We start from the raw sequence: 26117 nt of genomic DNA, 5'->3' as shown, positions 1-26117 counted from the left end.
ACGCCGACGACAAGCTACTCAAGAGGCGAGGGTGCGGGAAGCGGTGGCAAAACAGCAAAAACGACAGACGGGAGATTCACGGCTACCGAACCATCCCCAGTGCTTCGCTCCCTCACCATCATTCACTTTGTGGATATGCGTGGATTTTTTTTCTCAAAGATCCTTACTTCCCTGGCAGAGAGTTCTCGGAGAACGGAGCGAGCACTTACCGCGAATTGGTTTTGCGCTTCTGGCTCTCTGAAAAGTAGTCTATTGCCCCACCTGGAAGTGCAACCGCTTCTGCGTCTCGGGCTCTCCCGTGTATCGCAAGCGCACGGAGTGTTTTCCCGCGCACGGAATGGGGCCCTTCGACGGCTCGAGCTGCATGAAATTGCTGCTAGGCGAGTACCAGGCCTGGAGGCGGAGCGTGCTCTTTGGCTGGTTGATCTCCACGCCGTACGTGCTGTACTTCACGGTCTCGTAGTTCATCGCCACCGCCTGGAACAAAGGAATCGAGGGCGTTGATGAGAGGTGTTACATGGGAATTACGAAGAATAATGAGGCGACACAAAAATTCCGAGAGCGCGGTGGGCACGTAGGCCGCCCGCCGATGCCCGTAAGCCCAAAGAAGTGGTTACGCAATGAAAATCGCGAAAAAAGAAACTACAGCCCGCAAGCATAACGGAGAGACGGCGAAAACAGAAGTTCGTAAGTAGTGATAACCGTCAGGATTTGGGAGGTGTCTGAACTGGATTATTAGGGTTTACAGCGCACACATACGGACATGCAGTGACGAGAAAATAGGACACAGCGCTGATTTCTTGTTTCTGCCGTCTGTCCCCATCTGTGTGCGCGGTAGACCTTTTTAGGATGATGTGCGAACTACCCACCAAGCGATCCCTGCGAACATCAACCGGCTGTTCACTCTATGCTTCAGTGGGCGGTGATTCATTTTCAATTCTGAGCTCTGCTATGACAATGTGTCTTCCAACCACAGCTTTGGAAAGCGTAATACAAGTTATGTCACGACGCGCACACTGTTCATACAAGGCTACCTATAATATAAATTACCACTGTTAACTTCTATACGCATCAAAACAGTATATGTAAGTATGACTGTTCGGTTTTCATGGTGTTGAAGCAAAGGACTTCATCGTATATGTCACAGTGCATGGGCACATTGTATGAATGTGTTACCACGATGCAGATGTGGAGCTGAGCATTGTTTCTGACATCAAACACACGCTTGCGGCCTATGGAAAGCTATCTGCTAAAGTATAGGTTGAGAACGACTGTAGAGTGACAGTTCGCTATTCACCTCGATGCTGATGGTGACCACGCTTGTCTTGAGCGGCCGGATGGTGAACTTGATGATACCGGACACTTCCGAAGTGTAGTTCTTGCAGCTGAGACGGCGATCGGTATACCCCCAGCGTGACTTAATCTCCTCGGACTGCTCAAGCAAGCAAAGCTGCACGAGCTCTCCGCCCACAGGAATCCCGTCGGGCTTCTTGACGAGAAGCTGTGTAGAGGAAAAGTGAAATGCGTAAAGGTGCGTTTGCTTATCCATATATGTGAGGATGCTAGAAGACACAGTTGGTCAAAATGAATCCGAAGTCACCTACTGCAGGTGCCTCATCATTATATCATTGTTCTGGCACCTAAAACCCCAGAAAGGTATTAAGTACGAAGCATTTCTTTGCGAACCTTTGGCACTTTGAACGTTTCTATCTACGTATCTATCAATCTATCCATCTATCTATCTATCTAGCCGCCTACGTCTCGGTGCTCTCATGATCGCCTCCTTAACTTGGTGTAGACCAAAATTGGTATGGGAGGGTAAGAGCATTTGACGAATATGACTGTCGGGTCATGACATAAAGAACGTGAAAATCCTGTCGCGTACTTCGTCAAACCCTTTCCTCCAGACACGTGTGGCACATACCCGTTTACCACGGGCTGCGGCGTACGGGTATGCGCCACAGGTGATTGACAGTTTATGTCTACCCAGGAACGGCGAGAACATACACTGGTAACCTAAATGCGAGAGCGTTAAGAAAAACCGACATCGGCAGCGTTGACCAGACGAATGAAAAAAACAAAACAAAAATAACGATCACAGCGGGAATCGAACCCAAGCATACTGCGTGGCAATCAGGTATTCTACCACAGAGCCATGCCACGTCTCAAAACTTGTTTGGAAAAACAGCCTATGCAGGCGTAATATCGGTGCAACGTCAATTGTGGTTGTGGTGGTTGCTATCTAATTTTACAAGAAAGCAATAAACACTACGTGATATTCCTACGATGTGTACTCCTGCGATACAGGCGTCATATCAGATTAACGTCTGTGGTTCCAGTGTTGGCTCCGCTTTTATAGCAGTCTAATAAACATCACATTTGTATTCCTATAATTCAGCAAGCTATATTGAAGCATTGCTGGACGCCGGAGGGATACATTACCGAAAGGTACGTATGATATTCACATCACCGCACCGTGAAGTGCACCTAATCCACCAGAACGACGCAGTGTTCTCTTCATTTCTTACGAGGCTGGGCAATGGCCTAGTGCTGACCGAGGACTATGTTAGATTGATTGACAGCCGGTTTTAAGACTAGGCTACATAGGCCACATACGCACAGGTAGTCTACGAATACGACAAGCGCCATCCACTGATGTTGGTCTACGTAGCACTATCCAGGCCTACCAGTCTCGAAGGCCTATACCTCACCAACGGGAAGGGTGACTTCAGGTTCCACCATGTCGCCGGCTCTATCGACAGACAATTTGTCGACCAAATGACCGAGGCATCCACGAATTCCAACAGCTGTACTATACCTCATACTTCACTACACATGGACCCCTCGTCCCTGCGATCACGACTGGATCCGATATCAAGTCATCACCAGCTGCTGTTTCGCACTGATCCCGGTGACGATTACCTTGTTCAAGAACTGTCAAGAACTTCTTCCACACAGGCACACGGTTTCGTGAAACGTATGTGCGTTCTCCATCATAAAGGACTACACTACATATTAGCTTACCGCTTCTGGTGTTGTAATACCCACGTTGCCGTTGGCAGCGTTACCCAACTGTAAACTGTTTATATAACACATATGGACCTCTTCAACATATATGTGTGCGTATAAAATTGATAAAGATCTTTAGCGTCCTTTTGTAACGTTTCACTCAGTAAAAAATTATGCCACAGTCACCTTCCCGCAGCATGCTTCGCATTACATCGACTCCCACCGTACGTGGGATCTGCCGAAATTTTTCTTTTTGCGATAGATGGGTAGTATTCATCACAAGAAATTTGAGTCGATCTCTTTGCTTCTTGCTTTCTTGGCAGGTGTGTCTATATTTAGTATACAATTTCAAAATCGCGTCATTACTCATCTGTTTTTAAACATTTGACAGCATGTTCACCTTCGCGCACAAGTCTTAACAAGGAAAGTTGAACAAAACAGCTTTACTTGCTCAGCTTTTGCAATAAGAGAAAAGATTGTGCTGTAAAGACGTTTATTAGCGGGCACTCGGCGACGATATACGACAGCGAGTCAAGGCGGCGCCGACTCTCAGCACGAGCTGCGTTCTGTCCAAAAGGAGCCTGTTGTAACTCCACACCGGGAGACGTACTCGTGGAACGTCTTTATTCCATCGGTTCCATGGTAACAGTCTGACACACTGATAGCAAAAGCCCCCCTATCAAAGTATACGTGAATGCACACATCCAATCACGAAACAGGCACATACACAGAACAAACACTCAAGTCCACCAATCACATCGCGGCACACACTTGCACGCGCGCATGGTCCGATGCAACGCCGCAGCGCGTTCGGTGCAACGCCACCGTGCGTTGGGCGCAACGCCACAGCGCGTTCGATGCAACGCCGTAAAGCGTTGGATGCAACACTCCTTCCCTCCTATTTATGAGTGGCTATAACCCCAGCGGTCTGGAGGCCGTCGATTTCGGCTGCTGCTTCTAACGGTGATCGGTGGGGAACAGTCAGGGTCGGGTGATCCTTGTGCTTGTTCCGGTGCCAGCTGAGTGTCCGGTGGCTTTGATGAACTGGGCACAAGCACTTCCGCAGCATGCGGCAAATCAATTTCACTAGGCTCACAGTTCCCGTCTGTTTCCAGAAAAGACCTTCGCAAATGATCGGCATGCACGTATCTCACACGGCCTCCGACATGGACCAAATACGTGCACGGCGATTTCACTCGTGTCACTTTTCCTGGCAACCATTTAATAACTTCACCTCGCACTGAGCGCACCAAAACAGCATCACCGACAGAAAAGGACCGCGGTACACCCCGTCGCTTATCTGCAGACAATTTCACTCTTTCCGCTTTGTCTGACAGTTCACTCCTAACATTTGGTTGAAGCAATGTTAGCCGAGTCCTCAGTTTGCGTCGGAGAAAGAGCTCGGCGGGTGTTTTCCCCGTGAAGGTATGGGGCGTCGTGCGGTAGGAGAACAAAAAGTTGTCGATTCTATGCTGCAGCGATCGGCTTTTTCCTTTCCCTTCATCGTCTAGAAGCTGCTTAAGAAGTGATTTCTTCGTAGTTTGTACTGCTCGTTCGACCGCACCATTTGACTGTGGGTGGTACGGAGGCGTGAGCGTGTGTTTTACACCGTTCGCTTTTAAGAAGGCCTCAAATTCAGCAGCAGTGAACTGAGGGCCGTTATCGGTAACCAGCTCAGTTGGAAGCCCATGCGACGCAAATAGAGAACGTACAGCTTCCACAGTTTTTGTAGCTGTTGTTGAATGCATGATTTTCACTTCAAGCCATTTGGAATATGCATCCACAGCAATCAAGAACATATGCCCTTCCTTAGCTGCGAAATCTAAATGTACTCTTTCCCATGGGACATCGCTTACTCGCCACTGACACAAGGGTGCTGGCTGCGTCGAAGGGAGTACAGATTGGCATGTTTTACATCGGCGTACCACTTGTTCTAGAGCATTATCTATGCCGGGCCACCACACCATTGAACGTGCCACTGCTTTCATTTTGGTGATCCCCAAATGCTGCTCGTGCAAAAGAGCTAGAACCTGGGCTTGCAAACTTTCTGGTACTACGACCCTGTTGGTCCAAACAATGCAGCCATTATCAACTGCAAGATCCAACCGACGAACCCAAAATGGCTGTAGCTCATTTGGAACGCTTTTTGGCCAACCGTGCCAGATCATGTTTCGAACGCTCGTTAGGAGCCTGTCACGGTCTGTTGCGCGTTCAATATCTTTAGCTGTGAGCGGCAACTCAGTGAGAGTGGAAAAGTAAAAAATTTCTTCAGCCAGCTCTTCAGTGTCAGATAGCGGTAGGCGGGACAACGCGTCGGCATTAGCAATGGCTGTCCCCGGTTTATGCACTATTATGTATCGATAGTTAGCCAAGAAGGTCAGCCATCTATGCACTCTCGCGGTAGCCACAGCGCTTCCCTGCCTCTTTGGGTCAAACAGCACTGTCAGGGGCTGATGGTCTGTTACTACCTTAAACGCTCTTCCATAGAGGTATTTATGGAACTTTTTTACCGCAAAGACAATGCTCAGGGCTTCTTTTTCAATGTGCCCGTAATTGCGTTCTGCCGCGGTGAGAGACCTTGAAGCAAACGCTATAGGCTTCTCGACGTCATTCTCCACGTGCGACAGTACCGCTCCAACGCCATAATCCGACGCATCACATGTGATTTGAATGTCTTTGCGAACATCATACAACTGAAGAACACTGTCATCAGTCAACAACGCTTTGCACTTATTGAATGCGTCGTCACAGTGACGTGACCAGTGCCATTTGGTCTCTTTGCGTAGCAACTCATGTAAAGGTTCTAAAACCATTGCCAAATTTGGCAGGAATCTGGAATAAAAATTTACCAAACCCAGAAAGGCTTTCAGTTGTGTCACATTAACTGGCTTGGGTGCGTTCTTTATAGCCATCACCTTATCCCTAGTAGGATGCAGGCCATTTTTATCAATTTGGTGACCCAAATAAGTTACTTTCTCCTGAAAGAACTTGCACTTTCCGGCGTTGACCTTCAAACCGTGCTTACTTAGGCGTCTGAGCACCTGCTCGACTCTCTCGCGGCACTGCTCGTATGTCTCGCCAGCTATGACGACATCGTCCAAGTAGCAGGCGGTTCCCGATAAGCCGCCTAGGATCTGATCCATTACTGCTTGGAATACGGCAGGCGCGCACGCGACACCATAAGGGAGACGCTGAAACCTAAAAAGGCCCAGGTGCGTGTTCACCGTCAGCAATTCTTGTGCCAGCTCATCTAACTCAAGCTGTAGATAAGCCTTAGATAGGTCAATGACCGAGAAGACGGTTCCGCCTTGCAATGTCATGAAAATATCCTCTGGCAGCGGCAGAGGGTAGTGGTCAACTTCTATTGCCGGATTTATAGTGACACGATAGTCACCGCACAGACGCAGCCCTTTATCTTTTTTCGGTACAATGACCAGGGGCGTCGCCCAAGCGCTATGCCTTACTCTGTACACGACTCCTGCTTTTTCCATGTTCGACAGTTCCTGTTCCACTTGCTCACGAAGAGCATATGGCACTGGCCGCGCCTTACAAAAGACCGGCGTAACACCTTCTTTGAGCTTAATACTGGCTTTGAAGCCTTTGATAGCGCCATAGCCTGGTTCAAACACTTCGCTGTACATTTCCGTTACAGGAACTGGATTTCTCACACTCTTCATGCACATGACTTCATGCCATCTAATTTTAATTTTTTGCAGCCAGTTTCGACCAAGCAACGTTGGCATCCTAGCTTTTTCAGCATCCTTTGCTATGACAAGTGGCAGTGAATAGCATTGATCGTAATATCTAACATCAACATCTATCACGCCTTTGATATCGACAGGTGTGCCATTGTAGGCGACTAAGTTCACATTAGCTTCTCTGAAGCTGGCTGAAGGAAAAAGCTTAGCGCGCTCAGATTCGGACATAACCGACACAGCAGCACCTGTATCCAACTCCATACAAACTTCCTTTCCATTTATCTCAAACATAACTGTAATAGCCGGCGTTCCTGAACTTTTATCAGTGTGGCACAGCGTAAGTAACTCATTTCCGGCGACATCACAATCCAGCTGCTTAACGAGTTTGGTTTTACACATTTTAGCTATGTGCCCTTTTTTCTGACATTTGTAACAAGTACTGTTAACAAATGGGCAACTTACTGGTGCATGGTGACCCGCACAGCGATGACAAGAAGCTTTAGTCCCATGCTGCGTGGTCTTTTCAGTCTTTGTGAACGCACAATTCTTCGCGTTCTTGCCAGCACTTGCTTGTGGACGCCGTTCTTTTGCTTGTCCTTGCCAGTGCAAGTCGGAGACGCTCGCTGCGATGCCTTCGCTCTTTGTAGAGGCCATCTGCTGAGTGTCTTTCGTAGCTGCTTCCATAGCCACGGCGATGTTGCAGGCGCGTTCCCAAGTCAGCTCAGCGTCTGGCGTGGCTAGCAGTCGGCAGCGCACAGCGTCTGCTTGAAGGCCGGCGATTAGTCGGTCCCGCAGAGCTTCCTCTAGAAATGTGCCAAACGCACACGTCGCCGCCAATTTCTTCAGACCCACGATGAAGTCCGCCACGCTTTCATGCTTCTCTTGTTTTCGTTGGTGGAAGCGATACCTTTCCGTCACCACGGAACTTTTGGGAGCATAGTGCTTTTTAAGTGCATCAACGGCAACCTCGAATGTTACTTTCGTAGGCGTCTTTGGAAGAAGCAAGCTCCTTAGCGTCCCGTAAGCCTTTTCGCCGATCGTAGTCAAGAAGACCTGCAGTTTCTTTTCTTCTGCAATGTCGTTGGCGGCGATGAAGCACTCGAGACGCTCGAGGTAGACCTCGAAGTCCCCGTTGTCCGGGTCGAACTCCGGCAGCTTGCCAAGTGTAGCGCTCGATGAAGCCATCTTCAGGGTATCTTGCCGTATCCCATCCTCGTGGCCAGTTTGTTGTAACTCCACACCGGGAGACGTACTCGTGGAACGTCTTTATTCCATCGGTTCCATGGTAACAGTCTGACACACTGATAGCAAAAGCCCCCCCTATCAAAGTATACGTGAATGCACACATCCAATCACGAAACAGGCACATACACAGAACAAACACTCAAGTCCACCAATCACATCGCGGCACACACTTGCACGCGCGCATGGTCCGATGCAACGCCGCAGCGCGTTCGGTGCAACGCCACCGTGCGTTGGGCGCAACGCCACAGCGCGTTCGATGCAACGCCGTAAAGCGTTGGATGCAACAGAGCCGAAGAGGGCGACCCACTAGAAGGGGTTAGAGAGGACGACCCACTGTACTGTTCCAAGGCTTCGCTACAATTACCCCGGGAACGAAAAGGGAGCCGCCTGGCGACCTAACAGCTTTTCACTATGAGCGGGTCATGGTAGGCCTTGAGGCGCTCCACGTTGACAATGTCGCGGCCTCGACGGCGCGGGTCCGAAGATGTGTCAATGGGTTCGATCAGGTAGTTTACAGGGGACGTGAGTTCTACGACACGGTAGGGGCCTTAGTAATTGGGCAGTAGTTTTGAAGAGAGGCCAGTTGCAGTGGTAGGGATCGAGAGCCATACGAGCGCTCCAGGGAGGAACGGGGGCTCAGAAGTGGTGGTGTCACCGCGAATGCTCCTCTGTCGCTCTTGGTCATGTGTAGTGAAGGTCTTGGCAAGTTCGCGACACTCAGATTGATACGGCTTGTATGAAAGGGTTGTGTGGATTGTGTGCGACGGGTGCCTGCTATACAGTAAGAAAAAGGGGGAAGAACTCCCCGCCTTTCCCGCTTTCGCCGTCTTTCATCCTCCGCTGCGCTCTGCGTTCGCTCTCTTTTGTCCTCGTTCGCTCTGAGAGTTACGAAGACACGGACGCCGTTTGAGGCATGAAGGCGTGCTCAAGAGCTGCGTCCGAAACATTGTTTATTATGGGCGAACTGGTACTCGGAAAACTAGATGCAAAATCTAAGAGTCGGCTAAAGTGTTCCACACGCAGTGCCCCTTCGACGAACGCATGTCTTCTTCTCTCAAGCCTCGCAGTTCAAACCACTTCGTGCCTGTGAGCGATAGGCATGCGTTGCGCTGTCACAAGAAGGGCGAGCAGGCACGAGGCATTGCAGACGCTAACGCAGCGGCTCGCTGCACTCCTCGTTCGCTCCTTTATTGCGATAGCAATTATATGGACAGTCTCGGCTGGATTTTGCCGTCGCCGTCGCCGCCGTCATGCACCGTATATGTATAAGTATGTATATATATATATATAAAAGGCCCAAAGAAAAATAATTCAGAAAAATGCTCCCGAAGCGCAGAATCGAACCAGGGACCTCTTGCTCCGCAGCGAGTGGCGCTATCCACTACGCCACGAAACGCAGATCCTCCACGTAGTTAACGGCGACCGTTATATACACACCCTTTACCGCTGGACGGATTCAGAGACGGCAGGCGATAATAAGCGTTTCTTCATTACCAGCGAGATGGCGCTAGAAGCGCGACGGGCGCTATTAAAAGTCGTCGGCGAGCTCGCTCGCTTCTTATATTTGCCCACGGAGAAGCTTGCCTCTCCGCTATCTGCTCGCCCGGTTTTCTCGTGGTGAGGGGAAGAGTAATGTTTCAAGCTTTCACCGTGAAGTCCGCGCTCATGTTACGGAGCGTACGTAGTCACTCGAGCTCAAGGGACGCTGCTAAACGAACAAACATAAGATGAGCGTGAACAATCAAGTGTCACAGCTCGACACTTGAAACACGCTAGTTTCCTTTTTCATTCTCGTTCGCTCTATCGCTCACGCCAACGTGGACAACGGCAACGCCGCTAAACGTAGGGATGGGCGCCTAAGAGCTGCGCTCTAAAAGTCCGCTACATGAGGAAGAGGCTACGTTACACATGGCTTTCGTGTTTATATATTCTTAGGAACCTAGCATTAGTAAGCATTACGTCGCGGGACAGCATGCCTGTCAGTGCACTTCTAGGCAAGTCCGCTGAGGTATACACTTACCCTGCCGTAGAAAGGCATGGTAGGCTTGAAGTAATTCTTTCCGTGTTCTCCATCCAAGAAGTTGAGCTCGAGCGGGTTAAAGCTGCGACTGATGAAGTTGGTCATGTTCATCGTCACACCAGTGCCGGTCTCGTTCACTTGCGCCACGAGCGAGATGCGCCTGTGAACCCTGTAGTTCTCGTTACATCGAAGCAGCGTCGTGTTAACAACCATGTCATAGCAGCCGTTGATCTGCGTCACGTTGCAGATAATAAAGTGAAAAAGACGCGATAGCGCCGTTAGGAAGACATCATGCGATCGTATTTACAAAGCACGAGACTGCTTGGAATCAGGCGCCATCATAATGCATCTCACTGCGTAAGAACGCTACTTTATGGTACGACATCCACTTTAAAATTACATTTGGGCAATTGATATTGGGCAATGTGAGACCCACCACAGCGTCTGATTTACTTCATCTGTATTGGGTGAGCACGAGTTTAAATTGCCCTTAAGGGTTGAATCGCGCAAACGAGACAGGGGCTAAGAGAAGAGACGACAACACACAGAGCGCTCTGTGTGTTGTCTCTTCTTTTAGTCCCTGTCTCGTTTTCGCGATTCAACCCTTAAGATCATGAACCAACAAGCCCAACTGACAGCCATTCTGAAGTTTAAATTGCCATACTTTCGTGTGCATATAATATCAAAGCAACTGGTCATGGTCGACCTGTAGAACTTAGCTATTAAAGATATATGTTACGTCGCTGACATTACATGCTGTACACGCATACACGTGATGTCAAACAAGGTTAGATGGCGACATTGACTACCATATATTGCCCCGGAAAGCGATTTATGCACTGTCGAGCAGCCGTGCGCAGACTATATTAGCTTAGGTTAGGTTAAGTTTATAACTATAGCCTTACCAAACAACGACGTGGTCGTGTATTAGCATGACGGTGTGTAGAATCTATTGAGGCGTATGCTACTTCGTCAAACTTTTTTCTTGTATTGTTTCCACACGACATGTGCAAAACAGTGAAGCAACTTACGGGTCCCGTGTGGTTGATCCTGGGGCAGTCATCCTTCTCCCAGCCGTAGTGCTCGTACGTTACATTCACTGTCAGGGTTCCATCGACAGGCTGGCCAAAGGTGTATCTGCGAGAGAAAAATACCTAATTGATGAACGCAATATAAATATACGGGCCGGGTTCACCCTTGTCAATTTCAGCGTGATTCACCACGGCACAAAATTTTTTTGACAGTACAAGAGTGTGTTTTAGCGGAGCGCGTATTTATTAATGTTGTGTACTGTTAATACATTTATTTTCTGTAATTAGCGAATTAAGTAATTGCAGTACGCTTCACCACGAAACGCAATTTGCGCAGTTCACTTCGCCGTTAAATAGAATTGTGTTGCGGTAAATCTTGTTTACACTGAAACAACGTGGAGCGCACATCTGTGCTGAAGGCTTCTGCGGTTGACTCATTTACGGCTGTGAACATCAGCTCATTGTACAAATGTTGTAGACTTCCAGAGTAAAAGTGTGAAAAGTTCGCATGATATAATACTGTTCGAGCTGTTCATCGCGGTCGACACCTGGTGATACATCGTGGTGGTTCCTGTAGGTATCACGCTATTAAAAAAATTCTCCCCGTCTATAGAAGCTCACAGAAGCTTCAACATCACAGTTACAACGTAGATATGTGAAGCTGCTCTCCTGGGCAACTTCATTTTCAACGCGGCTTGAGTTTAGAGCTGCGGCAACCTTATCGGCCCGTGGCAAAGCCGCGGTCGTGCGACGCACAGCACAAAAGCGCTCTTGGTGCTTTTGAGAAGAATTTCCCTTAACGAAACTTTATGAATGACGTTTTTTCTATATACATCTGTTTTTGATCACACGTGTTATTTGTATGTATATGTGATCATTGTAGATATCATAGTCATCACCCTTCACCTGGAGTGGGAAGCGAGGTGATTAACCAAGCTAGCGTCTCCGCGAATTCTAATAAAGATTGTCATCTTTCTCTCCTGGGCGGAGTTTCTGTTTTATTTCTGTTAAAAGTACAAGAGTCTCAGTATTATTAAGCCTATCGATCCTCTTGAGATACAACAAAGTGTCAAGCGTTCAGGAAAATTGCGGCTGTGACGGCGTCACGATAATGTGAATATACAAGAACAATTTTCCGCTTGAGGTGCCAATAAAATGAAAGATGTTGATGGCTGTTTTTTTTTCTTCTTTTTCTTTTTCTGCGTGGCCTTCTAGCCAAACAAAATACCGTCGGACTGTGAGATTCGCATACATTATGATACGACAACACGTAGGTGTATTTAGATTATGAAATATCATATTTCGCATGATGAGAATGCAGACAAGCCAGCCACATAAGCAGTCCTTGATCTGGCGTGGGGTCCGGGCAGGTAAGTGAAGTGTGGTCTAGCGTCATCTTGTGCTGTGAATTCCATCCCAAGGCACAAAACAGTTACGGAGGGAAGGGAGGAGGTGGCGCGAGCCCGATGTGCCACCCCCTGGCTACATCACCGGATTTATTTAAAATCAGACTTATTCCCTTATAACCAAAAGATTCACAAATTATGGTCTTGCCAGCTCTTTACATTACAATGGTTTCGTCGGCGCCAACATATTGAAGGGCGTTGTGGGTTTGCCAAAATTATCCAGTCGGCCTCATCTTTTATCTTTACGAACGGTAAAATCGCACAGAGAACACTAGGAAAAAAATCACCGCACCTCCACGAAGTGAATGATGATGAGTGGGCGAAGCACCGGGGTCGTTCGGTGTAACCATAAATCACCCTGTGACGTTCCCACTCACGCATGTAAATGAGTGACAAAGCGGTGTACAGTTACATACAGTGTTTATTGGTCATAAATAATATGTCATGTTGAGTTGTGGATTCAGTTTTCTATTCATTATTACTGCTTTGTGGTCCGTGCAGTGTAGAGCCAATGGTTTTTCAATCGGATCTAGCCTGCAGGTGGCAAACAGAAGGTCTATGCACGTCCCCCTGGTGATTGTTGGTTGTTTTCAGTCATACGAAATGCATCGCAGAGAGTATCGAGACGTCATATACTGCACAAGCCAGTCGTTGTCCATGATGTCTACGTTAAAGTCACCGACTAGTACGAAGGGATTGTTCTTGTGCTTTGTTTCATAATCGCGCATTGATAGATCGATGTACGCGCTCTCGCCTCCGGTGTAGCAGCTTGTTGTCGGCGTTGCCGCTGCCTCCCAAGCTCTCGCCTCCGCCTGGGTTGTGTGCGTCGGCGTTGCCTTACACGGGCGAGAGCGCGTTCACGTTAGGTTTTTTCATCCATGGCAGAAAAAGAATGTGTGGTATGGAACGCGCTTAGGCTCCCTCTCCGGTATTTTCACTGCAACGTGCATTGTGCTGTCGTATGCTTTGATTGAATATTTATATTCCACAACTTCCCTTACTCTAAAGTTCCATAACATTTTACAGAACCGCTCATTTCTTGGCCAAACTCCCACAGTGGGTCTGAGCCACAGATGTATGCGGTGCTGTGTGATGACGGACACACGGATTGACGCCGGACAAGCCTCGGCCTTAAGGTGCTTCGCCCCTAAAAGGCACACATACACACAGGCGCTTGTATCTATTGTGAGACAACGTTTAGGATGCTCAAGACACTTTTTTACTGTGTCGAGTATGAGCCCCACAATCCAAACCCAAGCAGTGATGATGAGTATGTACATATGAGAAGATGAAGCGCATAAACAATGCTCACACTAAGTTTCCCCGCGCGCGCGAGCGGCCAGCCCGGCCACGATTAAGGCGGGAAAGGTACGGCGAACGAATGGCTTGAGGCGCGAAACGTGAACTATCTCAGATGCACGGTAACGGTGGTCCGAAGAAACCTCGATGGGAGTGACAAGGTAGTTGACTGGGGATGTCTGTGCACGGACAACGTCTGGTCCAAGAAAGTGCGATTGAGACTTGGCACACAATCCGGGAGTACGGTGTAGTAGTACGGTGTAGTACGGTAAAGTAGTACTTCATCTCCAGGACGGAAGGTGACGTCGCGATGAAAGCTGTCATAACGCTGCTTGCGGTCTTGTTGACTGGACTCTGTGTTGAGGAGAACACGCTGTCGACATTCATCCAGCCCAAAGAGGAGATGATCTGGTGTAGTTGTAGGGGTTGTCGTCGTTAGATTGAAGAAATAGGCGTCGATGGTGAATGTCGGCGCACGACCGTAGACGACGTAGAAAGGTGAATATCCGGTAGTCCGTTGGACAGAGGTGTTGTGCGCAAACGTCACGAAGGGTAAGATTGTGTCCCAGTTATCTTGGTTTGGTCCGATGTATATTGATATCATATCTGTTATAGTCCGATGGAATCGCTCTGTTAAACCATTTGTTTGAGGGTGGTAGGCTGATGTCTTATGAACTGTCCCACAAGTTTTTAGCACTTCCTCAAGAATTGTGGACAAAAAGGTCTTCCCGCGATCACTCAGGAGCACGCGGGGTGCACCATGACGCAACACAATGGCTTCCAAGAAGAAGGCGGCCACATCTGACGCAGAACTAGTGCGTAGAGGGGCGGTCTCCGTGTACCGTGTAAGGTGATCGACCACTGTCACAGTTCACCGATGACCTGCTGGCGTTACGGGAAGTGGCCCGACTTGGTCTATTCCGATAATGGCAAATGCTGTTTCGGGACATGGGATAGGCTGTAACAGGCCAGCAGGAGGTGAAGTTTGTCGATTCCGGCGTTGACACAGTGCGCAGGAAGCGACATACTTGGCCACAAAGGTAGAAATGCCAGGCCAGAAGAAACGGCGCCTAACGCGGTCGTATGTCTTGTGACACCCCAAGTGGCCAGCAGATAGGTCGTCGTGCAGTGCTTCGAGAACTTGTGTACGCAGCGAACGGGGAAGTACTGACACCCACCGATGTCCATCGGTGTTGTAAGTATAGCGATGCAGCACGTTGTGTTCCAGCTTGAACCGCTTTAGCTGACGACGTAGTCGGGCATTAGGTAGAGAAGACGTGCCACTTAGGTATCCGATGACGCGGTCGCAATAGGGGTCGTCACGTGGACACGAGGCAAACTGAGCGCAGTGGTTAGAAGAGACCAACTCAGGTACTGCCAGTGGCGATAAAGTGGGTGAAGACGAAGCCTCATGAGCACCTGAAGGGCAACGAGGGTGCGTGGTCGGAGAAGAAAATGGCAGAGGGCAGCGAGCGAGGGCGTCGGCATTCTGATGCTGCTTGCCCGACTTGTACACAACGTCAAATGTGTACTCTTGCAAGCGAAGTATCCAGCGACCGAGGCGCCCAGACAAATTTTTCAGTGAGGACAACCAGCATAAAGCGTGATGGTCGGTAATCACAGTGAAGTGGCGTCCATAAAGGTACGGTCGGAATTTTTGGATGGCCCAAACTACAGCGAGACATTCCTGCTCTGTTATCGAGTAGTTCTGCTCCGCAGGTGTTAGTGCACGACTGGCTTATGCGACAACTCGCTCTTGCGAAGTGTCGCCGCGCTGTAGAAGGACAGCACCGATTCCATGGCCGCTTCGGTCTGTGTGCAGAAACGTAGGCGCACTCTCGTCGAAGTGACGGAGGACGGGGTTGGCAGTTAATGCACGTTTGAGGGCTTGGAACGCACACTCGCAGTCATCAGTCCAAGCGAAGGCTGTTCCTGATGTCAGAAGCTTGTGTAATGGCCCCGCAATGGCAGCAAAGTGACTAATGAAGCGGCAGAAGTAAGACGCCAGGCCAAGGAAATTTCGCAAATGTTTTTGTTTTTCTGGGCGAGGGAAACGAATCACGGCAGCAATTTTGTCCGGGTCCGGTCGAACGCCATCCTTACGGACAAAGTGGCCCAGCACTTTAATGCTTTTGCTGGCGAAGTGACACTCCTTTGTATTGAGTTGAAGTCCAGCGTTCGAAATGCATGTTAATACTTCGTACAAACGCTCAAGGTGCTGAGGAAAAGTGGAAGAAAAAATAACGATGTCGTCTAGATAACATAAACAGATTTTCCACTTTAGGCCTCGTAAAACGGTGTCTATCATGCACTCTAACGTTGCAGGAGCGCTGCATAATCTGAAGGGCATTACGTTGAACTCATAAAGCCTATCCGGCGTTGCAAAGGCTGTTTTGTCTTTGTCCGCTTCGTGCAAAGGTATCTGCCAATACCCGGACCGGAGGTCGAGACTGGAGAAATACTCTGCGCCTTGAAGGGAGTCGAGGGCATCGTCGATCCGTGGCAACGGATAGACGTCTTTTTTTCGTGATCTTATTAAGGGCTGTGCAATCGACACAAAATCGTACAGAGCCGTCCTTTTTCCGGACCGACACCACAGGAGATGACGAAGAGCTGGACGAAGGTCGGATGACGTCGCGTTTGAGCATGTCGGCGACGTTGTCCTCGATGATGTGCCGTTCCGCCGAAGACGCGCAGTATGGGCGGCGGCGTACAATGGAGCTGCCGTCCGTTTCGATGCGGTGCTCTGCGCCGGAAGTGCGGCCGAGAACCTTGGAATGTACGTCAAACGAAACGCTGTGCTTCTGAAGAATGTCTAAAAGGTCTCTCTTTTGCAGCAGTGAGGTGGGGATTGATGGTAGCATTTAAAGAAGCGCTCGCAGCCTTAGGATCATTTGAGGCAGACAAAGGTGGTGGTTCTGCGCGGAAGGAAATCAGCGAAATAGGCTCGGTGTCAGCGAAGCAAATCACAGCAGTGCCCTGGGGCAGCATCACTGGCGACGAAGTTGGGTTAAGTGCGACGATGAACACTCTACCGTCATTAAACTGCACAAGACCAGGTGCGATGGTAAGCCCCTTAGGTTTGCAGCGACCAGACGGTGCAATGAACACGTCACCATTAACAAAGGTATCAAAAGCCAGCGTAATAACATTCTCGTCTCCCGGCGAAATACAACAACCAGCGGCTGTGACGAAACGCAAGCTGTGAGGAACGACATCAGGGGAATACTCGGTGTCTGTCATATGAATGAGTCGCTGAAGGCAAGATATGAAATCTGATGCTGAAGAAAAGAAGTCCCATCCCAAGATGAGAGCGTGAGTGCCCGAGGGCAGCACAAGGAACTGAATATGATGAAGGATGCCATCAATGAAAACCCGCACTGTACAAACACTGGAAGGCCGAATAAGAACGCCGTCAGCGCAGCGAAGGGGAAGGCCATTGTATGGCGTCTTCATCTTTCTCAAGCGTGAACACAAGTCCGCACTAATGACGGAAAGCGATGCGCCTGTGTCCACCAATGCATCAGTGCGTACACCTTCAGCATACACCAACAATATATTTGGCGGGCGGTCCGGAGGAGTTTCATATAGTGCGAAAGATGAAGATTTCCCTCCCGAAGCTGCACTATTTGGTTTCCATTCGATGATCAAGAGTCGAAGCAGCGGGTCGAAGTGGGGAAGAGGACCGTCGCATCGGTGAAGGCGAGCGACGACGCGGGAATCGGGAACTACCAACTGCGCCGACGTTTTGCGGAGACTGTGATCGACGTGGGCTGTTCTGGTATGGGCGAGGCTATTTCGGTCCAGTGGTGTAAAACTCTTCCCGTTCAAAGTCTTCGTAGCCTCGTCTTTTGTCTTGCTGACGGCGTCAGCAAAATCTTGAAATATGGCCACGGATGCCGCAATACAAGCAAATCGGCCGAGGAGTGCGCCAGGCGCTGTAAGGCTGGACCGGCGCTCGTGGTGTGAGGGAGTTGAGCGAACCGTGCAATCCAGGCGCCTGTAGTGGTGTCTGCTGGGGCGGTGGTGTCATAGCAGCAATCTGAGCATAAGTTGCCGTTGTCACGGGATGCGGGCTCGGGACTTGCGTGCCGGTCATGGAAGCCAGTTCCTCCCTCACGACGTCACGTAGATTGGCACCAGGTGGTGTCGCACGAACCTCAAGATGCCACGGTGAAGCTTGTGCGTGAAGTTCCGCTTGGATGATCGAGCGGATCAATGCACACAGCTCTACGTCATTGCTTGGCCTCAGGTCAGACATGTCAGGTTGCAAGCGTGTGGTCTGAAGCTTATCGAGGCGCTGACAGGTAGTGACAATACCGGCTACGGTTGTGGGGTTCTGCACTACGAGCTCTTTGAAAGCCACAGTACCTATACCTTTGAGCAGGTGGCGCACACGGTCGTTCTCCGCCATTGAGCTGTCGACGCGACTGCAGGAGGCGAGTACGTCTTCTATGTAAGAAGTGCATGACTCCCCCGTGTGTTGAACACGCCCGGAAAGCCTCTTCTTCGCGATATCTGAGCGCACAGACGGGTTGGTATATATCCGGCGTAGCTGAAGTGTAAAAGAGGTCCAATTCGGGAAATCTGTCGCATGGTTGAAAAACGATGTCTTTGCGACGTCTGTTAGGTAAAACGCAACGTGGGTGAGTTTTCGAGGCTCATCCCAGTGGTTGATGGCACTTACGCGGTCATACTCCTCCAGCCAGTCTTCAGCGTCTTCACCACGAACCCCAGCGAACGTTGGTGGATCCTCTCGAGCGCTTGTGACCATCCAAGAAGGGGTTGCCGCCGGGGTGAGCATTAAGGTAGCTCCCGTGCTAGGCTGCTCGTCTTGCGACATCGCCGAACGCAGGTGGTGTAAGCGGTGTCCTGAACGGAGCTCCAGGGATGTGTTCTAGGTGAAGCTGGAGATGGTTCGCGTGAGAGGATCCAGGGACCGGACAGCACTCTCCACCCCTTGTGAGGCAACGTTTAGGCCGCTCAAGACTCTTCTTTACTGTGTCGAGCATGAGCCCCACAACCCAAACCCAAGCAGTGATGATGAGTATGTACATAGGAGAAGATTAAGCGCATAAACAATGCTCACAATATATATATATATATATATATATATATATATATATATATATATATATATATATATATATATATATATATATATATTGACAAAGGTGGTTTCAAACTACGCGCCCAGGCCGATTTGTGCGCCCTCCCAATTGTTTGTGGCATACGTGCGAAAGAAGGTAAATGTGTGGCCGAGAGCGCGTGCCTGCTTGACCCAGGCCAGAACAGCGGCGCGCGACCCGCGCCGGACACAAGCAGAGGAAGAGAAGAAGAAGAGGTGTAGCTTGGAGCTGACAAGAGGACTTCTCCAGAGCTGCTCAGGGACTTCCGTTTTAGTCATCTCCTGCTTCCTTCTCGGGCACAAGTTCGCCCAACTCGCTATAGTTCATTAAAGTGTGTTTTTTTTGAACTGTGCGTTACAAATCTGGTGGAGGTGCTGGGTAGCATGCCAAGCCCTTCTCGAGTGACCGAACGCAGTCCAGAACCACAGCGACTTGAACCCAATGAGCTGACGCCTGTTCATCAGCGCTGCAGTCGACGCCTACGTGGTGAGGCTCCTGAGTTTTCACGTTTGTCGGATTCTCTTGGACCCTTAGCGGCTGTGAACGGCGGTGCTACCGACATGACAGCTCAGCTCACACCAGCTAACATCGTAGTGAATCCCCCATTGACGCCGCAGCCTTTTCACGGCGACACCTACGAAGACGCGGAGGATTGGCTAGAACAATTCGAGCGCGTTGCAAAGGCTAACGGATGGGAAGCGGATCGCAGACTGGGACGCGTTCACTTCGCGTTGGAGGATAACGCACGAACTTGGTTCGAAAACCACGAATCTGCCATGCCGTCATGGGATGACTTCCGACGGGAGCTGCTCGCCACTCATCCCAGTACAGATTGCAGAGAAAGAGCCGAGGCTGCTCTCCAAGCAAGAAGCGAGCGCAACAACGAGAGCGTGGCTATGTATGTGGAGGACATGTCTCGTCTCTTCCGCCGAGCGGACCCAAACATGAGCGAGGACAAGAATCTGCGTCATTTAATGCGAGGGGTAAAACAGGAACTGTTTGCCGGACTTGTTCGCAGCCCGCCGCGCACCGTCACTGAGTTTTGTTCCGAGGCGGCTGCAATGGAAAGAACGCTACAACAACGAGCAAGAATGTATAACCGAGAGATGAACATCGCCTCTTTGGTCGCATTTCCAGCAGCCTTCGGAAACTGCATGGAGATGTTGCGTGAGCTAGTACGGTCTGTAGTACGAGAAGAGCTACAGAAACAGCGACTTGGCCAGAGCGCTCCAATGCTTTCATCACTAGCCGACGTGATACGCGAGGAGGTTCGACAGGTGGTCCAGGAGCCTCAGACAAACGCACATACAGAAGTGCGACTACAGCATCAGCAGCCCACTCTGGATAGGCTACGAGATGCAAAGTATTTTTCCTCCCTGGACCTTAAAAGTGGATATTGGCAGATCGAAGTTGACGAAAGAGATCGCGAAAAGACGGCGTTTGTGACACCGGACGGTTTATACGAGTTTAAGGTTCTTCCCTTTGGCCTTTGTTCAGCACCCGCCACCTTCCAGCGAATGATGGACACAGTGCTCTCCGGTCTGAAATGGCAGTCTTGTCTGGTTTATCTGGACGACGTCGTAGTATTCTCTGCTACCTTCGAGCAACATGTGAAAAGGCTGCGGGCTGTGCTCACCGCTATCAAGTCAGCAGATTTGACGATAAAACCGCAGAAATGCCGTTTCGGCTTCCGTGAACTCCTTTTTCTCGGCCATCTCATCAGTGCGGAAGGCGTCCGACCAGATCCTGGGAAGACTGAGGCCGTCGCTAAATTTCCAAAGCCAACGGATAAAAAGGCCGTGAGGCAATTTTTAGGACTCTGCGCCTATTACAGATGATTGATCAAAAATTATTCGCGAATCGCTGAACCGCTGACTCGGCTGACAAAAGAAGATGTGCCCTTCGTTTGGCTTACTGAACAGGAGGATGCCTTCAATCAACTAAGAAATTGCCTTCAAAGCCATCCTGATCTTGCGCATTTTGACGAAGAAGCGGCAACAGACATTCACACAGATGCAAGTAATGCAGTTCTTGGGGCCGTACTTATTCAATGGCAAAATGGACAAGAACGAGTTATTGCGTACGCCAGTCGCACTCTTTCGAAAGCTGAGGTGAACTACTCAGCGACGGAAAAAGAATGCCTTGCTGTGATATGGGCTATCACCAAGTTTCGACCATATTTATACGGCAGGCATTTTCGAGCTATAAGTGACCACCACTCACTATGCTGGCTGGCCAATCTCAAGGATCCGTGCGGAAGGCTTGCAAGATGGAGCCTACGATTACAGGAATACGATATCACAGTCGTATATAAGTCTGGTCGCAAGCACAGCGATGCTGATTGCTTGTCACGTGCTCCGATTGAACCCGCTGTCTCTACTTCCGCCGACGACGGACAGGATTTACCATTCTTGGGAGCTGTGACAAGATCGCAGATGGCACATCATCAGCAATCTGACCCGGAACTACTACAATTGATCAAGTACCTACAGGGAGAGTCTGGCGATGTTCCACGAGCCTTCGCCCGCGGCTTGTCGGCGTTCGTCCTCCGCAATAACGTCCTGTATAAAAGGAATTTTGAAAACAATACAGCGGCATTCCTGCTCGTCGTCCCTGCACTCTTACGACCTGACATCTTGGAGGCTTGCCACGACGATCCGTCAGCTGGACATTTAGGAGTAAGCAGAACATTAGCACGCATCCGCACTAAATATTACTGGCCGAAGTTGCTAAGCTCTGTGCAACACTATGTCAGAACTTGCCGTGACTGCCAAAGACGCAAAACCCCACCGTTGAAACCAGCAGGCCTCCTTCAGCCTATAGAAACACCAGAGGCCCCATTCGCGCAAGTGGGAATGGACTTACTCGGCCGATTTCCTACGTCGTCGTCGGGGAAGCGGTGGATCATAGTTGCAACCGACTATCTGACTCGATATGCCGAGACAGCGTCTCTTGTTAGAGGAACGGCCGTTGAAGTGGCCGAATTCTTCGTCACCAACATCGTACTGCGCCATGGTGCTCCTACAGTGCTAATCACGGACCGAGGAACCGCGCTTACGGCTGACCGGATAAAGTCCATCATGAAATTGACGCACACCAGTCATAGGAAAACGACAGCATATCATCCACAAGCAAATAGTCTCACGGAACGACTGAACAGAACGTTGGCTGATATGTTGTCGATGTACGTGGACATAGAGAACCGTACATGGGATAAAATATTACCCTATGCAACGTTCGCGTATAATACCGCAATGCAAGAGACAACCCGAATGGCGCCGTTTCAACTTGTTTTCGGCCGGAGAGTCACCACACCTTTAGATGCTATGCTACCTGTTGATGAGGTGACAGAGAATGAATATGACGTCAGCGACTATATACAAAGAGCTGAAGAAGCAAGACAGCTGGCGCGACACCGTATTCACCAACAACAGAAAGCCGACACGCATCGATACAATCTGCGACGGAAAGACGTCCAGTATGCACCGGGAGACAGAGTATGGGTGTGGATTCCCGTACGGGTACGTGGCCTTTCCGAAAAGCTGCTACGCCGCTACTTTGGTCCACACAGAGTGCTCTGCCGTCTTGGCTTCGTGAATTACGAAGTTGTTGCGGAGGGACAGGAAATCTCATCACGACGGCGGCATCGCACAGAAATTGTGCATGCCGTCAGAATGAAACCTTACTACGACAGGGAATGAACCATCGAGGACACCACAATGCTTGACGGCAACTGCAATCACCAAGAGGTGTTGTAAACGATCGTCTGGAAACCAGTTGCTAATCGGCATCGGGACGATGCACTCTCGAAAAGGGGGTAATGACACAAGGTGGTTTCAAACTACGCGCCCAGGCCGATTTGTGCGCCCTCCCAATTGTTTGTGGCATACGTGCGAAAGAAGGTAAATGTGTGGCCGAGAGCGCGTGCCTGCTTGACCCAGGCCAGAACAGCGGCGCGCGACCCGCGCGGGACACAAGCAGAGGAAGAGAAGAAGAGGTGTAGCTTGGAGCTGACGAGAGGACTCTTCTCCAGAGCTGCTCAGGGACTTCCGTTTTAGTCATCTCCTCCTTCCTACTCGGGCACAAGTTCGTCCAACTCGCTATAGTTCATTAAAGTGTGTTTTTTTGAACTGTGCCTACCAATATATATACATTGTAACGGGCGGAAAAGGACAACGAAGAATACAAGAAAGAGGACGACGTTGACAGACCCTGCAAGCTGGGCGCCATCTTGCCAGCCGCTGAGTTTATTCTGTGTATATATATTGTAAATATATTCTCCCCGTAACATCTTTGGTGGAAGGTGCGCGGTATTAACTGCACGCAAGACGAAGCTTCGCAGCGGGCGCTGTAGTAACTTGGACGCAGCACACAGGTCCAGAACACCAGAGCGTTTATTGCCGCGTGAATCCGTTCGAGCTTATATGCCCCAGCAACAGTGACGTCACGAAGTGCCGATCACTAGCAGACGCTGGCCAGCGTTTCAATCCTTCTACTACGCTATAACAATCCTCCCCACTTAATCCAAAAGAAATAAGAAAATACACATCACTCATAGTCAGAATGCTTAAACCAGTTCGGCTGACGACGCTCCCGAGCACTTCGCCTCAAAGGCACGGGAGATGCATCTGCAGCTGTGGTATCCAGATGAGGACCACTTGGCGGCGAGTGATGTGGCAAAAGGGGCTGGAGAGTCGGGCTGGGAACCCTCGAAGTTGTTGCAGCGGTGCTCGAAGACAGTGATGGTGGTGAACCAACTGGTCGAGGCATCTGTGGCTCAACAAACGGCTTTGTCGCCATCTCTGGCGGTGGTGGTGTTGTAGGCATAAAGGGTGTCTCGATCAAAGGGTCAATTGGCGGTGGATCAGTAGCAGGAGCAGGCAACCGCATACCTGCTTCTGGGCCAGCGAATGATGGGCGCAAATGGTCAACGTGAACGAATCGCACTTGTTCAGCCACACGCACAAGATAGGTCACGGGGCTAACCACTTGCGTCACTATGCCCTCTTCCCAGGAAGAAATCTCGCCGCGCACACACTTCACCCACACTCTCTCTCCCACTACAAACACACGTTCACCACCTCTTTTGGTGTCCGATCTTACTTTAACGCGGACTTGTTTAGTCGTTTGTACTAGGCGTTCGGCAGCCCCATTAGAACTTGCGTGGTAGGGCGGTGTCCTTGTGTGTTTTATATTATTCTTTGCCATAAAGTCGGCAAACTCTTGTGAAGTAAACTGTGGCCCATTATCACTAACAATTTCTTCCGGGAAGCCGTACGCCGAAAAAACACTGCGCAGCCTGCGTATTGTTTGCGATACCGTCATTGAAGACATCACCCAAACTTCAATCCACTTAGAATAGGCATCGACCAAAACCAGAAAGTTGTGTTGGCCCTTTGATGCAAAGTCTACATGAAGTCTTTGCCAACACTTCGCAGGATATGGCCAGGGCTGTAGGGGAGCCAATCCAACCGCTGTGCGTGCACGCTGGCACACCCTGCACTGTCGGACATACTCTTCAATACACTTGTCTAGTCCCGGCCACCAGACGAAACTGCGTGCCAGCATTTTCATTCTGCTGGTGCCAGGATGATCCTCATGCAATAAGGCTAGTACCGACGTTCTCAACTGCTCCGGTACAATTACTCGTGACCCCCAGGTCACAGATTCTTGCTCAATCGAGAGCTCAAAACGCCGTATGTAATACGGTTGCAGATGTTCTGGTACGTCCGCAGGCCATCCCGAGAGGGTGTACCCTCGAACAGTGCACAGTATAGCATCTCTGGCTGTCGCTCTAGCCACATCCTGCGCCGTAAGTGGCGTACACTCAAAAACAGATAAACACTCGGCTTGACAGCGCATCAGCTACTTCGGTTTCGCTGCCCTTTCGATACTTTAAGGTGTACTGATGAGCTGCCAGTATTAACGACCACCTTTGTAGTCTAGCCGCAGCTAGGGAGGGGGTCGGTTTGTCTTGGCCAAGAATACGAAGAAGTGGCTGATGGTCGGTGTAGAGTACAAACTGGCGACCAAAAAGAAACTTGTGAAATTTCTTAAGCCCAAAAATCAGCGCGAGCGCTTCCTTTTCACACTGAGCATAATTTCGCTCCGCTGGGGTCAGAGTTCGTGAGGCAAAAGCAATTGGCCGTTCTTGCCCGTCTGGCATTACATGAAAATAACGGCTCCAACACCGTACGCGGAAGCATCACACTGTAGCGCCAGTGGTTTCCGAACGTCAAAGTATGTAAGCGCTCGACTATTGATAAGCAGTAGTTTAGTGGCTTCAAAAGCGTTACCACACTCTTTAGACCAGATCCACTTTTGCTCTTTTCTTAGCAACTTGTGCAACGGTTCTGCCACCATTGCTAAGTTTTTCATAAACTTCCCGTAAAAGTTCAGCAAGCCTAAATATGCTTTGAGTTCTGTCACGTTTTTTGGCGGGGGAGCATCTTTTATGGCCTTAACCTTCCCCTCAGTAGGATAAATGCCTTCTGAGCTGAGCTGGTGGCCCAGATAGCGCACTGAGCTTTCAAAGAATTTGCATTTCTCCGTCTTGAGAGTAATATTGTGCTCGCTCAGGCGTTTCAAGACTATGTCTAATGTTTTATAGCACTCATTCACGTCTTTGCTTGCAATGATAACATCGTCGATGTAGCAACCCACGTTTTTTATTCCCATAAGCACCTTATCCATGAGCGCCTGAAACAGCGCTGGAGCACTGGCAATACCATACGGAAGCCGATTAAATTGATAAAGCCCCTTGTGAGTGTTAATTGTGAGGATTCGCCTTGAATCCTCGCTTAACACGACTTGTTGGTAAGCTGACGACAAGTCAAGCACGCAAAATACCTTTCCCTCACAAACTGACGTGAACAACTCCTCTGGTTGCGGCAATGGATAATGGTCTATCTTAAGAACAGGGTTAACAGTGACTTTAAAATCACCACAAAGCCGTAGCTTATCACCTTCTTTCTTTGGAACTACCACCAAAGGAGTAGCCCAGTCACTGTGACTCACTCGTGTAACCACGCCGTCTTTCTCCAGTTCCTCCAGCTGCTTTTCAACTGCTTCACGCAGTGCAAAAGGCACAGGCCGGGCTCTACAAAACACAGGAGAAGCTCCTTGTTTTAGGACAATCTGCGCTTCATAGTTTTTGATAGCGCCTAATGTTGGTGAAAAGACCCCCGCGTACTTCTCTCGTAGCGAAGCAACTCTATCATCTATACTTAAAGAGAACAACGACTGCCAATCAAGCTGAAATTTCTCGAGCCATGTCCTAC

The 26117-nt window shown here is 49.7% G+C and overlaps 1 protein-coding gene across 1 annotated transcript in view; it reads right to left on the bottom strand.

Annotated features, from left to right (window-relative positions):
* Positions 1-18551, bottom strand: part of LOC119376664 (murinoglobulin-2) — a gene marked incomplete at its 3' end in the record, with an annotated part of 30616 nt that extends 12065 nt beyond the window's left edge. The window contains exons 1-7 of the mRNA XM_049411459.1: positions 18396-18551; positions 16276-16479; positions 14887-15047; positions 11004-11109; positions 9973-10203; positions 1298-1501; positions 262-477 (exon numbers count right to left, since the gene is read on the bottom strand). Of these exons, the coding sequence (XP_049267416.1) occupies positions 262-477; positions 1298-1501; positions 9973-10203; positions 11004-11109; positions 14887-15047; positions 16276-16479; positions 18396-18551 (1278 nt within the window). The remainder of the gene's footprint in view (positions 1-261; positions 478-1297; positions 1502-9972; positions 10204-11003; positions 11110-14886; positions 15048-16275; positions 16480-18395) is intronic.
* Positions 18552-26117: the final 7566 nt, after the last annotated feature.

The sequence above is a fragment of the Rhipicephalus sanguineus genome, unplaced genomic scaffold (genome assembly GCF_013339695.2).
Source record: "Rhipicephalus sanguineus isolate Rsan-2018 unplaced genomic scaffold, BIME_Rsan_1.4 Seq1824, whole genome shotgun sequence".
Classification (NCBI taxonomy): Eukaryota; Metazoa; Arthropoda; class Arachnida; order Ixodida; family Ixodidae; genus Rhipicephalus; species Rhipicephalus sanguineus.
Note: the sequence above shows the minus strand (reverse complement) of the source record. Positions and strands in the feature narration are given on the sequence as shown.